The sequence below is a fragment of the Dipodomys merriami genome, unplaced genomic scaffold (genome assembly GCF_024711535.1).
Source record: "Dipodomys merriami isolate MVZ:Mamm:240054 unplaced genomic scaffold, mDipMer1.0.p SCAF_1, whole genome shotgun sequence".
In the NCBI taxonomy this organism is placed as follows: Eukaryota; Metazoa; Chordata; class Mammalia; order Rodentia; family Heteromyidae; genus Dipodomys; species Dipodomys merriami.
The window spans coordinates 7,137,493-7,154,765 of record NW_027202270.1 but is presented as its reverse complement, the minus strand read 5'-3'; the positions used below and the strand labels follow the sequence as shown (position 1 = coordinate 7,154,765).

General features: G+C 47.5%; 1 protein-coding gene across 4 annotated transcripts in view; it reads left to right on the top strand.

Annotated features, from left to right (window-relative positions):
- The window catches only part of Armc9 (armadillo repeat containing 9), a 117,372-nt gene that overhangs the window by 51,224 nt on the left and 48,875 nt on the right, over positions 1–17,273 (top strand). For all 4 annotated transcript variants that reach the window (XM_070015025.1, XM_070015035.1, XM_070015009.1 and 1 more), the window contains 2 exons: positions 2,733–2,823; positions 7,844–7,899. In XM_070015025.1, the coding sequence (XP_069871126.1) occupies positions 2,733–2,823; positions 7,844–7,899 (147 nt within the window). The remainder of the gene's footprint in view (positions 1–2,732; positions 2,824–7,843; positions 7,900–17,273) is intronic.

The window sequence follows — 17,273 nt, the reverse complement described above, 5'->3', positions numbered from 1 at the left end:
TTGTCTTGTAAAAGCTTATCTGATCCATGAAAGGGAAAGAAAATCACAGAAGCAGCAGGACAAAGGATTGAATTAATGCAACAAAGATACTCACTAGATACAGTGTGGGAAATAAACTTTACTTGAGGGAGAGGGGAGTGGTAAGTGGGAGAAAATAAGGAAGGGGGTACAGTGATTAAGAAGAAATGTACTCATGGGCTGGGAATGTGGCTTAGTGGTAGAGTGCTTGCCTAGCATGCATGAAGCCCTGGATTCGAATCCTCAGTACCACATATACAGAAAAAGCCGGAAGTGGCACTGTGGCTCAAGTAGTAGAGTGATAGCCTTGAGCTAAAAAAAGCTCAGGGACAGTGCCCAGGCCCTGAGTTCAAGTCCCAGGATTGGAAAAAAAATGTGCTCATTACTGTTTATTTTTTTTTTTTGGTAGTTGTGGTGCTTGAACTTTGGGCCTGGGTGCTGTCCCTCAGCTTTTCAACTCAAGGCACAGCACCACTTCCGGTTTTCTGGTGGTTAATTGGAGATAGTCTCAAGCCTTTCCTGCCCAGGCTGGCTTTGCACCATGATCCTCAGATCTCAGCCTCCTGAGATTACAGGCATGAGCCAGTGATCCCCAGCAAATTACCACCTTACTTATGTAACTATAACTCCCCTCTTCATCACTTTCACAATAAATTTTTTAAAAAAAAGTTATCCTGAACATTAAAAAAAAAATCCCGGTGCCAATGACTCACACCTGTAATCCTAGCTACTCAGGAAGCTGAGATCTGAGGATCACGGTTCAAAGCTAGCCCAGGCAGGTACGTCCGTGAAACTTATCTCCAATAAACCACCAGAAAACCAGAAGTGACTCTGTAGCTCAAGTGGTAGAGCATTAGCCTTGAGCTGAAGAGCTGAGAGACAGTGATCAGGCCTAGAATTCAAGCTCCACAACTGACAAAAAAAAAAAAAAAAAAGATACAAACAGATAATCACAGGCAGTTGTAAACTCTGGAGGAAAAGCTGGGAGAGAGACTGCATGGATTCTTTGTCTTGTTCCTCTGGCGAAAGTGCTGGAGACATGGCCATTCCTGCGTGGCACAGATGATCTTGATCTTAGCACATGGGGGTTGTGCACATCACTTCTGCTTGACAGTGTTATTTCCCTGCTGGCTCTTATCTGTGGGACACAAAGGGGAAGCTCCATTTCTGAGGCAGAAAGAACAAATTCAGTTCTCTGGGCAGCCAAGGGCTATACTTGGTTAGTGACTGTGTCTTTGAAAAGAGAAACAGGCCCCCAAGTCCTGGCAACCCACTCCTCTTTGAAATTCTCTGCTCTTAACTCACTCATTCTTAGTTCTCTCTCCCTTCCAGATTGTTCCTTCAAGGTCTCTCTGTGGGCTCACCTGTCTCTGCCTTGCAATGCAGTGTCCTTATTCTGTCAGGTTCTGTCCAAAGATTGTCACTGAGGAACCTTGCTTATCCCCCTCAGCTCAGCTGCCACAGGCCGAGCCACTTCCTGCCAGACCAGCAGGCACAGTGTCACTATTTACCGACCATCTACATTGTGCTACCATTGGACCAGATACTACATTTTTAGGTATAATGTGCAAATGATGTGATGATATACACAGGCTTTCATGTATAGTTGAGTGCATCTTGACAAATGTGTATGTCTAGGTAACCAATATCAATTATCAGTTATATACACTAGCTTTTTTTTTTTTTTTTTTTTTTTTTTTTTTTTTTTTTGGTCATGGGGCTTGAACTCTGGGGACTGGGTGCTGCCCTGAGCTCTTCAGCTCGAGGCGAGCACTCTGCCACTTGAGCCACAGTGCCACTTCTGGTTTTCTGGAGATAAGAGTCTCAGGGACATTCCTTCCCAGGCTGGCTTTGAACCACAATCCTCAAATCTCAGCCTCCTGAGTAGTTAGGATTACAGGATTACCAGTGCCTACCCATACATTAGCTTTTTAAAAGGTCAGATCAACTCAAGGACTGGTCATCATTTTAATTAATTTATTTTTCGTGTGTGTCAATCCTAGGGCTTACACATAGGACCTTGTGCTCATGCTTGGCTTTTTCGTTCAAGACTGGTGCTCTATCAAGTGAGCTACACCTCCACTTCTGGCGTTTTGCTGGTTAGAGATAAGAGTTTCACACATTTTTCTGCCTGGGTTAGCAGTGAACCTGGCTCCTCAGATCTCAGCCTCCTGAGTAGCTAGGATTTCAGGTATAAGCCAACAACATCCAGCTTCATCATTTTATAGTTGAGGAAGCTGGCTGGGAGAAGTCAAGTGATATGAAGGAGTGGCTCAAGGGGTAAAGGCACCTGCCTAGGACTTGTGAAGCACTGAGTTCAAATCACAGCACTACTACATGCACACAAAGAAGTTGGTTTGAGCTGGGTGCCTGTGGCTCACACCTGTAATCCTAGCTACTCCAAAGGCTAAAATCTGAGGATTGCAATTTAAAGCAATCCCGGGCAAGAAAGTCTCTGAAACTCTTACCTCCAGTTAGCCACCAGAAAACCGGAAGTGGAGCGATTGCTCTAGAGAGCACTGTCCTTGAGCAGAAAAAGTTCGGAGACAGTGCTTAGGACCAGCACCTACACACACACACACAGTATTTCATACCAAGCAGCATATTTCCTTTAATTATACATGTCACCCCTAAAAAGAAAGATCAATGTGCCCCTCTGAAAAGTGGCGAGTCCCTATGAAACAGTGAATATTAACTGTTCCCTTTTGCTACAGGGAATGGAAGACATACTTCGCTGCTTCATCAAAGAAGGCAATGCAGAGATGGTCCGCCAAATAGAATTCATCATTAAGCAGCTCAGTTCTGGTGAGTGCGATCAAGAGTCTGGTCTGCCTTCCCAACGGCTCGCTCATGCTCCTGACAAAGATGCCTGGCCTTCCGAAGAGGGCTCGGCTGCCCCAGTCCGTCCAAGGCCTCTGGGAAGCGGGCAGGCCCAGGAGAACTCACAGCTGAGAGTCTGGCCAGGTGCCCAAGGCCAGAGTGTCCAAACATTAATGATGTCTTATCACGCTGTGCATCTCTTATCACGCAGTAGGCGGATGTGCAGTCTACAAAAAGGAGTTCAAAGCAGTTACTGACGCCTTCCCTGCCTTGTAAGTTCTCTTTATGGGCCCCTCCCTTCTTCCTTCAAAGTCCTGCCCAACCCAGAAGGGTGACTTCCCCAGGTCCTGGGGCCAGATGCCAGTCCTTATAGCACCAACTGTAGAAAATGCCATTGACCCGGTCACTTACTCCACTGGGCAGTAAGGGAGGGAGGAGGCAGCGTGGCCCCCTTTCTAGCCGCCTTCAGTACCACGACACACATCCCATAATAAGCAAGAGAGGACCTGGGACACCTCAGGGAAGGGGAGTGGGGGCCCTGCCTCTTCCAGCCCAGGGGCCATGATGGTCACCTCCATCTCTCTCCATCCCCTTCCCTGGCCCCCAGCAGGGCATGCGCACAAAAGCTGAGCTGGTGGGAGTTCCTAATTTAAATGTCTTCATCTCGCCTCATGAGTCAGTCATGTGGCCAGCACCAAGCTAGGAAGCCCACGGGCCTGTCTTGTATGAATGGTGCCTGGCTTGAGCTGCCCCGACACCTGCTAATGGCGTTTCTCCTACTGCAGGAGAGAGCTTTGAAGTTCCCAGAGGGTCCAGCAGGCAGCGAGCAGGGCACCATTTGTGCTTCAGGGAAGAGGAGGTGCCAGGGGTTCCTGCAGGAGGCAGCAGGGATGAGTGGCAGGGGGCTGAAACCCTTGCACCCTTGCATTTTTGTCAGTCGTGAGGCTTGAACTCTGGGCCTGAGCCTTGTCCCTCAGCTCTTCAGCTCAAGGCTAATGCTTTACCTCTTGAGCCACAGCACCACTTCTGGTTTTCTGGTGATTAATTGGAGATAGAGTCTCATAGACTTTCCTGCCCAAGGAAAGTCTATGGATTTGAACTGGGATCCTCAGATCTCAGCCTCCTGAGTAGCTAGGATTACAGGTGAGAGCCACCGGCACCTGGCTCCTCCTCGCTTCTTATGGAGCAAGTATAGTTCACCTCCAAATTCAGACAGGCAGAAGATAGAACTTTATTTTCTCAGCATTTGAATGAAATGGCAGCTGGCCTCCAGGCCTGGCAGGGTCTCTCTGAGCTCTCTGAGCATGCCTCTCGGGGGCAGTTGTACCATAGCCTGGAGGGCAGGGTTCCTCGGCAGCACAGTCCCATTCCAGTTAGAATCTTCGTCAAGGCTGCCTCTGTGTGTTCCAGTCCATTGAGAATACCCACATGCAGTTCCTTGCCATCTCCCCTGCCTGGCAGCCAACATGCAGGATGCAGACTCATTGGTACTCTGACCTGAGCTGAAGAATACCCACCCTGCTCCTGGAACAGCACGCCAAAGCCAGTGAGGGAGGAGATGGTTCTTGCTCTTGTAGGGGACATACTTTGACAGGGACTTGTCACAGGCAGAGCTTTGTATCCCAGGGTGTTCTGGAAGATGGGAGAAATAGCTACTTCCTATTTATTTATTTATTCACTTAATGCCTGTACGGGGGCCTGGACTCAGGGCTGGGGGTCTCGCCCTTAGCTTTTTCACTCAAGACAGGCACTCTGCCACTTGAGCCATACCTGCTTAATGACCTTTCTGCATTGGCTGGCTTCAAATTGCAATCCTCTGGGTCTCAGCCTCCTGAGTGGCTAGGATTACAGGTGTGAGCCACTGGCACCCAGCAGGTGATCCTTTTCCAATAAGAGGCCAAGAGATATTTCTTCTTTATCTCCAGTCCTCAGGTGACTCATTTTCCGTAGACAGAGGTGGGACCCAGGAATTGGTTACCCTACAGTGTGCTGCTGAGAAACAAGATTTGGAAGTTAAACTCCACTTAGGGTATGTGTCACCCACACATCAAAGTGGAGCTTGTGGAGAGCCTGTGTTCCGTCTGCTTCATCTGGTGGAAACTATGAGCAGGTGTACACTGGCACCATAGCTTAAGATGCATGACATGGCCACCACCTTTGGGTGGTGGTGACGTACTGGTTTTCCTTCTTCTTTTTTTTTTTTTTTTTTTTTTTGTCTGTTGTGGGTTTTTGAACTCAGGGCCTGGGCACCTGGTATTCCTGAGCTTTTTTGCTCAAGGCTATCACTTTACCACTTTGAGCCACAACTCCACTTCTAGTTTTGTGGTTTGCTTTGTTTTGTTTTGTTTTCTGGTGGTTAATTGGAGATAAGAGTCCCATGGACTTTTACCTGGGCTGGCTGGGAACCTCGGGGTCAGTTCTCAGCCTCCTGAGTAGCTATGATTACAGACTAGGCCCAGCAGGATTGGCTTATTTTATTTGAGTGGACATTCACACTGAATGTCAGTCCTCAGAACTATTTTCCAATGAAGTCTTAAGATCTTTAAGTACAAAGTCACAGGAATATTTTAGGATTCTAGCCCTAAAGGCTGGGTGGGAACAGACAGTGATGGAGCCTTTGGGGAAATTCCAGTCTGGAGACAGTGACCAGCCAGTTACAGCAGTGTCAGCAGGAACGCTTGCCCCTGGCTTGGGCCCAGGCCTCACTTCCAGTCCTCAGTGAGGGTTTCAGGCAGATTCCAGCTGGACACATGCTGGCCCAGGCACATGTGGAGGCAGCTGGCCCAGGGACAGGACTGGATTGTCCTGGCAGTGCAGACTGTGAGCAGGTGGAGGGATTATGGTATCAGGCAATAAGAGAGTGGGCAAGGCAATGAGGGGTGCCAGACGTGGCCCATCCACGTGAACATGAGGGGTTACCACTGGTGACCTTGGGGCCATTTTGAAGGACATTTTGGAAGGCTGACTGGAGTGTGCTATTTGTGACAAAGAGGACAGGTTAGAATAAGGAAACCTCAGCCAAAATGCAGATGCCATGTTGGCTTTGTGTCTGCAAAGTCACTGCGGGCCAGCTGGCATATGGCATGGTGTGGGCCAGAATGGGTGTGAAGGCAGGCGAGTCCGTCTGGGCACCGGCTTCCCTGAGCACTAGCCTGACACCCGTGGAGTCCATGGAGTCCTTCCCTGTAGGGTGAAGCTGTGATTTCCTCCCTGCAGGGTTCACAGGGGACGAGACGCCTCTGCCTAGCCCCTCTAGGTGAACTTCCTTATGAGTCTTCTTCACTCAGGCTTTCCTGACCTTCATGCCTGTGCTCAAGAAATGCGTGCTAAAAGCCAAAAATGAAGGTGTGGCTCAAGGAGTAGAGTGCCAGCCTTTAGGGAACAAGCCAAGCAAGAGTACAAGGCCCTGAGTTCAGGCCCTGGTACTGACGGGGGGCGGGGGGGGGGGGAGGCGGCAAAAGAAGTGCTAATAAGGAGATGCAGTGGGGAGGTAGAGAGGAGACAGTTCCGTGATCTGTGTCCAGGCACTCAGGACAGGCCTGGGGGAAGGATGCCTGGAGGGCACTAGCCATTCTCCCTCTGGAGCACAGGGGACAGTGCTGTGGGGGTTGGAGGTAAGGCACTGAGTATGTTTGGAGAGGTGATGGAGGTGATGGCATTAGGGGAAGCTCCAGATGAGTCAGTAACCCACATCTGTTTTATAGCCGCTGGCCACTGTAGCTCTGTTGTGTTATAAATATTCAACAAACCCAGGAAGTAATTAATATGAGTTCCATGTGACAGGTGAGGAAACTACTCACTACCTAAGCATGTACACGTACGTGCTGTGAGAACTTACACTCATGTGTAAACTCCAAAGATGATTCAGATCAGAAACTTCGAGACCCCCTTCTTGCTGTAACCACACCCCTCCTCCTACCATTCAGAAATCATAGAGTTTGAAAACAGACTTGGCTTAAATCTCAGCTTGGCCTTACACATGCAGTAGGACCACAAGCAAGTCCTGCGTCCACCCTGTGCCCCCATGAATACCTATGAAATGGGGATGACAGGCAACAAGGCCGTTCATAAGGACTGATCAAGTGAAATGAGTACCCCTCCCAGTATCCAGCAATATGCCAGCAGTGAAGCGTAGTTTGCTTTCGTTCTCTGAAGAGCCCTTAGATTACACTATGCGTGTCTGCCTACTCCCTCTCTTTTTTTTTTGTCAATCGTGGGACCTGAACTCTGGGCCTGGGCGCTGTCCCTCAGCTCTTCAGCTCAATGCTAGCACTCTACCACTTGAGCCACAGCACCACTTCTAGCTTTTTCTGCTTATGTGGTGCTGAGGAATCGAACCCAGGGCTTCATGCATGCTAGACAAGCACTCTACCACTGAGCCACTTTCTTAGCCCATGCCTACCCCTTTTCTAAGTGAGTTTTTCACATTTCCCCATGCTACTATACATCTACCCTGAAAAAGGTTGATTTAAAATTGATTTCAAGCCGGGTTGCTGGTGGCTCATGCCTGTAATCCTTGCTACTCAGGAGGCTGAGATCTAAGGATCGTGGTTCAAAGCCAGCCCGGGCAGGAAAGTCCGTGAAACTCTTTTCTCCAATAAACCACCAGAAAACTGGAAGTGGCGCTATAGCTCAAGTGGTAGAGCATTAGCCTTGAGCTGAAGAGCTGAGGGACAGCGCTCAGGCCCAGAGTTCAAGCCTCACAACCAACAACAACAACAAAAAATTATTTCAAATGTAAAATTAAGGTTGATAGGAAACTGGCTGAATGGCCATGATTAGGAATGGTTAAAGCTGAGTGCAGTAACACATTCCTGAAATCCCAGCACTTGGTAGACTGAGGCAGGAGGATCTCAAGTTCAAGATCAACCTTGAACTTCAAGAGTGTGAAATGGTCATATTGGGGAGTGGCTGAAGTTGCCTCACTTGGCGTCTCTGCAGTGCTGGCAGTGTGGTGGCCAGGCTGGCACTTTGAGGGAATTCACTGACCTCTTTTTCCTGACAGAAGAGCTGCTGGATGGCGTTCTGGAATCTGATGATGATGAAGACGAAGATGATGAAGTAAGTTAGAGGCTCTGCGCAGCCCCTTGTCAGTCAGCGGTGGAGGGGGTGTTTCTTTCACTCTGCTCCTTGCTGCTCTGGGGGCCGCTGAAGCTCAGCTGGTGGCACTTCTGCGATTCCTGCATGGGGTCTCTGGTGGGTGTCTCGATGCCCAGGCTGGACTGCCTCCTCCAGGGCCTCTCCAGTGCCATTGATGGTCTCACCTAGGTTGAAGGCTGCACTCCCAGGTTTGAGGAAGTGGAAGCTTCCAGCATCTGTGCGCTCAGTGGCCTTAGAACTTCTGCCACATTCTGCTCAAAACACATGGAGCCTAGCCCAGACTAGGAGCAGAACCGGGCGCTGCCTGCCCTGGAAGGCGCGGTGGGAGGTGCAGGGGTGGCAGGATGTGGTGACCATGTCCCAGTCTCTGCTACCCTGCAGACAGCAGAGGTGCGGCGTGAACATGTGCATGCTAGCCTCGGCCTGTTGGGGAGAGGGGTCCTGGGGTTGGGTCAGAGCTGGCAGAAACCACCACATTAGTATGCTGTGCTTTCTTTTTCTTTTTCCTTTTCTTTTCTCTTTTCTTTTCTTTTCTTTTGTTGTTGTTATTGTTGGTCATGGGGCCTGAACTCTGGGCCTGGGCGCTGTCCCTCAGCTCTTCAGCTCAAGGCTAGTGCTCTACTAGTTGAGCCATAGCTTCACTTTTGGCTTTTTGAGGGTAGTTAGTTGGAGATAAGAGTTTCACAGGCCTTCCTGCCTGGGCTGGCTTCAAACCGAAATCCTCACACCTCAGCCTCCCGGGTAGCTGGGATTACAGGCATGAGCCACTGGTATCTGACTAGAAGGGGCTTCATTTATTTGGAGGAACATTCACTCCAAATGTGGATGTGGAAGGTATATTTTGTTTGCAGTTGCAGTCTGTCTGCTAAAACTGAATGTGGGGCTCCCTGCTGGCATCAGATGGGGAAGTGCTCATCCAAGAACCCCCCCCCCATGTGCACCCACCCCCATTCCCCACCCCCAACAACTGTGCTGGATCTGAGATGGACTGAGATTTCCTCAGCAGGTCCCCTCCCGGACTGCTATTCCCTTCCTGGGCTGCAGGTGGCAGCAGTAGACGGCCCTGTGTGGTGGAATGGCAGGTCTTGACCTGTAGCCTTTATCCTCCCAAGTGAGAGAGACCACTCTGGGTTACAGAAAGGTAGCAATTAACCGAGAACGGAGGGTGGGCAGACTTCTGTAAAGTGGGATTGGAAGCTTTTAGGCTTAGCAGACCACACAGTATGCTTCAACACAGAATAGCTGTAGAAATCTGGCTGTGTTCCCCTAAAACTATTTGTGGACACTGGAAATGAGTGTCATATAATTTTCAGATGTCATTGAGTTGTTGGGTTTGTTTTTTTCAAATATTAGAACATAAAACTCATTGTTAGCCCGGAGGCCAAACAAAAATCCATCTATGCCCAGAGGCCATTGCTGGCCAGCCCTTTGATGGAAACAGCCGGTCTGCTCTTCACTGTAGGAAGACACCACCTCTGTGCCTGGTCCTTCAACGCTGTTCTCTATTATATATTAATGTTTAATTATTTGCTTCCATTAATTCTTGTCACCCTGTCCGAAGGTTCCTCTTGAGATCTATTTTTTTCCCTTTCCTATGTAATTTCTTTTAGAATTTTTAGTTGGCTTTGGTCTGATTTGTTTTTGTTGTTGTGGTGGTTTTGGTTAGTTGTGGAGTGTGAACTCAGGGCCTGGGCACTGTCCATGGGGCTCTTTGTGGTCAAGGCTAGCTCTCTACCACTTGAGCCACACAGCCATTTCTGGTTTTTGAGTGGTTAATTGGAGATAAGAGTCTTGTGAGGACTTTCCTGCCCAGACTGCTGTAACATGATCCTCAGATCTCAGCCTCCTGAGTAGCTAGGATTACAGTCGTGAGCCCCCAGTGACCCGCTTTTGTTTGACTTTTTTGATACAGTCTTCCTCCCCTTCTGTGTAGCCCAGGCTGACCTCCCACGGGATCCTCCTGCCTCAATCTCCCGAGTGCTGGGACTGCATGTACTGCTCACCACACCCAGCTTACTTTGTTTTTGTTATTAATCCTTCTGTTGTTTTATCCTAAGGAAAATTCCTTTGGTTCCCTCTCCTCCCATTAAATGATGGGGATTTGACGTGTGGAAATTTCTCCTTGGAAGCAACTAGAAGCATCATTGAGGCCTTTCAGTTCTACTCTGTGCAGAGATTTGAAAATGTTTGTGTGAAACAAATTTTGAGAGAATTTCTAGAAGAGGTTTAGTGGGAAGAGGGAGGGAGAGATAAACTGTGACTGTGATAGGGGACTGTGTGACCCACAGCATGCTGCAGTGTGAGCACCGGGGACCTCAGACACGTCCCCACATCCTGGTTCTGTGTGGCTTTTGCTAAGGGCAGGCATTACTTTCATCATTGCCTGTTAAGTCATTGATAGATGCTGAAGGAAAATCAACAAGATCTTGAGAGCAGTAATCCCGTTGTCACCTCTCAAAGTAACAGTTCTGAAGTAGACAGCAGAGTACTTGTCAGGGCATTTTACCATTGTAAAAGTATTTTTTCCTAGTATAGAAGACTTGAACTCAGGGCCTTGCACTTTCATTTGGCTTTTTCACTCATGGCTAACGCTCTACCGCTTGAATTACATCTCCAGTCTGGCATTTTGCTGGCTAAGTCTCACAGACTTAGCTACCTGAACCATGATCTTCAGAGCTCAGCCTCCTGAGTGGCTAGGATTACAGGAATGAGCCACTGGTGCACAGGTTTTTTTGTTGTTGTTGTTTTTGTTTTTTTAGTATTTAGATACAAAATACTAATCACTGTTCTTGATTGTCTGCTTAGCACAAACCAGAAACCAGAGACATTTGTGTTCCTTGGCTTACACTGAGCTGGAGTGTGCACTCACACACCCCGGCCCTACCCTGGAAGCTCTCCAGAAGATCCCAGATGCAAAACCTAGTTTTTCTTCTTCTCATTTCTGAAGATGCCATAACTTTATGCCAGTTATATCTGAATGTAAACCATTTATATACTAAAATTTAAAAAACGATAGCACTCAGCTGGTGAGGTGGTAGACGCCTGTCATAGCAGCCCGTGGCAGCAACAGGATCACGATGAAGCTGAGACCAGCCTGGGCCACAGTGAGATGAAGTGAGGTTGAATGAAGTGGGGGAGAACAAAAGAAGGGGTGACTCGGATCAAGATGCGTTGTACTCACCAGCTGCCCCTTTGAATCGAAACCCCTTTGTACAACAACTTACAAGATCATTTTTAACCATTAAGAAATAAAAATATAGCTAAGAATGTATCTTCTGAGTTCCAGGCCTTCTAGCATTTTAATGTGCACTGAAAAAGAAAATGGTAAAGTTAATGTGGACAGGACTTAAAACAAAGGAAACAGGACAGTGCTGGCCTGTGGACCGCAGATGTGCGCCAGTAGGCGTAGCGGAGAGGTATGGAGGGCGACACCCTTGGTGTTGACTTTAGGAGCTGTACGTGGGGAGTCAGAATGAGGAAGTGTGAGTGAGAGGACTACAGGCAGGCCCGGGCCCACCCAGTGAGAAGCAAACACAGGATAGCGGCTGTGGGGGCGTGGGACATTTTGTGCACTGATGGGTACAAGCCATACTGGGGTGAACAGCGCAGGGGAGCACGTGGGAGAGTGGCACTAGCAAGGATGCACAGAAACTGCTGTGCATGGCAGGACACATGCAGGGTGCGAAAGTTGAACTTTTTTTTTTTTTTTTGTCGGTCATGGGGCTTGAACTCTGGGCCTGGGCACTGACCCTGCGTTCTTCAGCTCAAGGCTAGCACTCTACCGCTTGAGCCACAGCACCACTTCTGGTTTCCTAGTGGTTTATTGGAGGTAAGAGTCTCATAGACTTTCCTGCCCGGGCTGGCTCTGAACCAGGATCCTCAGATCTCAGCCTCCTGAGTAGCTAGGATTATAGGTGTGAGCCATCTGCGCCTGGCCTGAACTTTTCTTTGGCTTAAGACAGACCAGGCTGGGTGCCAGTGGCTGACGCCTGTAATCCTAGCTTCACTGGAGGCTGAGATCTGAGGATTTCTATTTGAGGCCAGCCCAGGAAAGTCCATGAGACTCCTATCTCCACATCACTAGCAAAAGGCCAGAAGTGGAGGTATGTTTCAAGTGGTAGAGCACCAGCCTTGAGTATAAAAGCTAAGGGACAGCACCAGGCCCCGAGTTCAGCCCCAGTACTGGCACAATAGAAAAATAGACAAAACAGATGTAACCATATCAAATGCTAGGGGAAGTCTAGGTGGTAGGGCCGTGATGGTGGATGGTCAAGGTGGGGGAGAGGAGAGGGACAGGGACAGAAGGGAGAGGGAAAGAGGAAGAGAGGATGGCCTGGGAAGGACACGTATCTTCATTAGTTTCTGAATTGCTTCTACTCTTTGGCCCACAGCTTCCAGACCCACTTAAAACACTAGAGCATGGGAAGTGCAGCACCGGTGAGTGCAGTACGGGGCAGCTAGTGCTTTGAAGAAACTGGTAGCCAGTGTACGTTATTTTTGTGGCTAACGTACGAGGCCAGGCTCAGGAGCCTGGCTCAGTGTTGTCACCCCAAGTGGCTCAGGTTTCCTTATTACATGTGAAGGTGAGGCTCCCCGTGTCCGGCTCCCAAGTGGCTTTCCATGGAGATGAAAGGCCTCTCTGTGCTATTCTAGAAAACCGATTTGAAGACAAACATTCTCCCTTTTTAACAAAACAGGTTTCAGTGCCAGGGGAAGTCAGCCGTGGACAATTACTTGTTGGTGCCATGTAAGTGACAATCATCTGATCAGCAGTTTTCCTTCTGTTCCGATGTCTCAAGCCCAAGTCAGTTATTATTAAGTGAACAAATATATTTAAGGGCCATGAAACAACAGCATTCTAGGAAAGAACAAGGAAGAGAGGGGCAAACAGCCTCTCTGGGTGGCTCTGCGGTGCACAGCACCTCCACAGCTTCTGAGGATGCTGAGACCCGGAACGGCCACCCGTGTGCCGTCACCAGTATGTCTGACACTGTGCTAGCACCGTCCCTCAGTTCCCAGGTGGTAGGTGTTTCATTATTTCTGTTCCACAGATGAGGAAACAGGGAGAAAAGAGGAGGTGTGTCGTGTTCACAAAGCTGCTGAGTGAGCAGCGCTGGGCGCAGAGGCAGGGAGTGGGCAGAGCATGCCCTTAGCCTTGCCCTTGGTTGTCAGACATCTAGAGACCCAAGACCAGCTGCAAAGACTAGAGGAGATACAAGCAGTTAGGTACATGAAGGAGGTAGAAACAGGAAGTCCTGCAGACATCCTAAGTATTTCTCCCAGTACTGGTAGACTGCTAGTTCATAGGTACCTAGAATGAGGGCTGGAGTATGGTTCAATGGTAGAGCACCTGCCTAGCAAGTATGAGGCCCTGAATTCAAATCCCCAGTACCACTAACAGTAAAAAATAGAATTGAAGCGAGGCATGTGGTCGGGGAGGCAGGAGAGGCATCTCCTAGGAAAGGCAGCACAGCACCCAGCGGACATGAGTTCATCACCTACTGCATGTGCTCTTTCCCATACCTTTTTCTTTCAGTACTGGGTATTGTCCTTATACTTGCTAGGCAAACCCTCTACCACTTGACCTATGCCCCTAGCCCTCTGGTTTTTATTTTGTTTCTGAGATAGGGTCTCACTGCTTTTCCTTGAGGTGGCCTTGAACTCATGGTCCTGTCAAACGCCTGAGATTACAGATGTGCACCGCCATATGTGGCTTCTAGATTGCTTTACTTTGTTTTTCCTGCTGGGTGCCAGTAGTTCATGCTTCTACTCAGAAGACTGAGATCTGAGGCTCATAGTTCAAAGCTAGACCAGGCAGGAAAGTCTATGAGATGCTTATTGGCAATTAACCACCAAAAAGCTGGAAGTGGAGCTGTGGCTCAAGTGGTAGAGCACTAGCCTTGAGCACACAAGCTCAGGGACAGCGCTCAGGCCCTGAGTTCAAGCTGCAAGACTGGCAAAAAAAAAAAAAATTCTTGCTAGTACTGGGGAAAGGCTGTTAGATTTCTCACAGGGCGTTTTTCCTGTATCTACCAGCAATAAGTGTTTTGTTCATTTTATGTTTTTGCCAGTCTAATAGTGACAAAGTGCTAACTCAGTGGTTTTTTGTTACGATTTTTATGCCAGTGCTGGAGCTTGGAGCTTGAACTCAGGGCCTTGTACTCTCATTTGGCTTTTTTGCTCAAGGCTGGTGCTCTATGACTTGAGCCATACCTCCACTTCCTAATGTTTTATCTGTTCTCTGACAGGTAGTGAGTGTTTCTCCCTGGGGCTTGTGGTGGGACCTGCCCGGAGGGAGTGGTCCTCGAGGACCGTGTCTTCCCTGGCCTTGCCCGTGTTCCCTCTGCTTCCCCGGACGATGAGGGCAGCTGTGCTACTCTAGCCCCACAGCCAGAAACCCCTGGCACCCAGTGAGCTCCTGGCCTTCCTCCTTAAGTTGATTTTTCTCAAGTATTCTGTCACAGCAGTGAAAAGTTGACTAACGCACTCAATACTTTTTGCTACAAATCTTTAAAAATAAAAACACAAAACTTGTAAGCGAGGTGCTGGTGGCTCACACTTATAATCTTATCTACTCTGCAGGCTGAGATCTGAAGGACGGAGTTTCCCAGCTAGTTCAGGAAAAGTCCATGAGATTCCATTTCCAAAATAACCAGCACAAAGCCAGGCTGGAGTCATGCTTCAAGTGACAACTGAACAAGCAAGCCCAGCAAGCGTAAGGTCCTGAGTTCAAACCCAGTACCAGCATAAAAAAAGTTTGGGGCTGGAAAGGTGGCTCAGTGGTAGAGCACTTGCCTTGCATGCATGAGGCCCTGGGTTCTATTCCTCAGCACCACATAAGCAGGGAAAAAAAAAAGCAGGAAGTGGCACTGTGGCTCAAGTGGTAAAGTGCTAGCCTTGAGCTAAAGAAGTGAGGGACAGCGCCCAGGTCCTGAGTTCAGGCCCCACGACCGGACCCAAAAAAAAAAAAAAAAAGTTTGTTTGTTTTAGGTCCAAGACCAGGACTTGAACTCAGTACCTCAAGTTTCACTCCTTGGCTGATACTTTACCAACTGAACCACTGCCTTCAATCCCTAAAATAATTCTTTAAGATATACTAGTTTCTCTTTTAGAACTGCCCAGTTTGCTGTCCTGACTAAATCTTCCCTCCACCTTCAATCTTATATGTAGTGTCCCTGGATTTTCTTCTGAAAAAAATTTTTCCCTTGAAATTATTAGATACTTTATACATAGGAAGGAAAAATTATTATGTTTAGATAAGACTTGAAGTAGCTGTCCTCTGATTTTTGGTTTCAGGATCCTTATACACTCTGAAATATCATGAAGATTGTAATACCCTTTGTTTATAGGTATATAACAGAATTCTCCAAAATAGGTGTCTTTTAACCCACATTTCCCACATGTGAGGCAGGAAATGCTTCTTCTTCCATTTTCCTAACCTTAACCCTATAATACTAAAATAAATCCTTGCTAAAACTAAAAAAAAGTAAAATTTAGAAGTAAAATGGTGAAGGCCGGAGGCTGAGATCTGAGGATCGCAGTTCAAAGCCAGCCCGGGCAGGAAAGACCGTGAGACTCCTATCTCCAATAAACCACCAGAAAACCGGAAGTGGTGCTGTAGCTCAAGTGGTAGAGCGCTCGCCTTGAGCTGAAAAGCTGAGGGACAGCACACAGGCCCAGAGTTCAAGCCCCACGACCGACAAAAAAAAAAAAAAAAAAAGAAGTAAAATGGTGAGATGGTAAACATTGAAATATTTATTAGTATCAAAAATAACCATAGTAAAGCCTGGCATTAGATACAGCTGTGATCCTATCCTCAGGAGGCTGAGAATCATACAGAACCAGCCGAGCAGATAAATCTTCAAGACTCTTATCTCTAAATAGCTAGCAAAAAGCTGGAAGGAGAGAGGTGGGTCAAGTAGTAAAGCATCAGCCTGAGCAAAAAAGCTGAGCAAGAGTTCAAGGCCCTCAGTTCAAATCCTAATAATAGTGATATTAATATTATTGTTTAAATTGTTATTCTTATATTATTATTATAAAACCCATAGCAAGTTAAATCAAAAGATATATTCTTTTTTTTTTTGGTGGTGGGGGGGAGTCCAGTCGAGGGCCTGAACTCTGTGTCTGGGCGCTGTCCCTCAGCTCTTCAGCTCAAGGCTAGCGCTCTACCACTTGAGCCACAGCGCCACTTCCGGCTTTTTTATCTTCTTATGTGGTGCTGAGGAATCGAACCCAGGGCCTCAGGCATGCAAGGCAAGCACTCTACCACTGAGCCACCTTCCCAGCCCCATCCAAAAGATAAATTCTTAGGAAAAAGAATTTTCCAAAACAAGAAAAGTAATATTGTGTTTTATTTTTGCAAATCTCCTTAAAAGTCTGGGTTAAACAAAGGCAGTTGGACTCTGAGATAAGCCTTTGGGTTCTATTTGTTCAAATATTTTGTTTTGGTTGAAAAAATATAAAATATGTCCAGCCTCACACATTTGTGTAGTTGAAAACAGAGGTAACACATTTTAACCACCTTTTCTGATAAGTGTTTTTCTTTGGTAGTGCTTCAAAATCAGTAAAGTAGGAGTTTATTAAAGGTTAGTTGCAGTATGGAATCAGAAACCATAAATAATAAACCATTCTATTACTAAAGTCTATTGACCTATTTTGCATTTTGTTATTTTTATTTCCTGATTGTTCATTGTTATCATATATTAATAGTGATTTTTTTTTTTATTTTTTTGTCTGTTGTAAGGCTTGAAACGCTAGGCCTGGGCGTTGCTCCTCAGCTCTTCAGCTCTTCAGCTCACGCTCTACCACTTGAGCCACAGTGCCACTTCCGGTTTTCTGATAGTTTATTGGAGATAAGAGTCTCAGGGACTTTCCTTCCCTGGGCTGGCTTTGAACCACAATCCTCATATCTCAGCCTCCTGAGTAGCTAGGATTGCAGGCGTGAGCTACCAGCGCCCTGCTCTAATACAGTGACTTTTGCATGTTGATCTTGTGTCCTTCAACCTTCTGAACTCCCAAGAGTTGTTGGGTTGGGGGCAGGGGAGGTGTTGATATGGTTCCCTTAGGGTTTCTAATATTCAGCACCATGTTATCAATTGAATAGAAATAATTTTACCTTTCCACTCCAGCCAGTCACTCCAGCCAGTCTGGACGGTTTTTGTTGTTGTTCCTTTTCTTGCCTAACTTAGCTACAGAAGGCTGGGAGTGAACATCTTTGTCTTATTCCTGATCTTATGGACATTTTCAGTCTTTCTTCTTTTTTTTTTTTGTTGTTGTTGTTGTTGTTGTTGATGTTGGTTGTGGGGCCTGAACTCTGGGCCTGGGCGCTGTCCCTC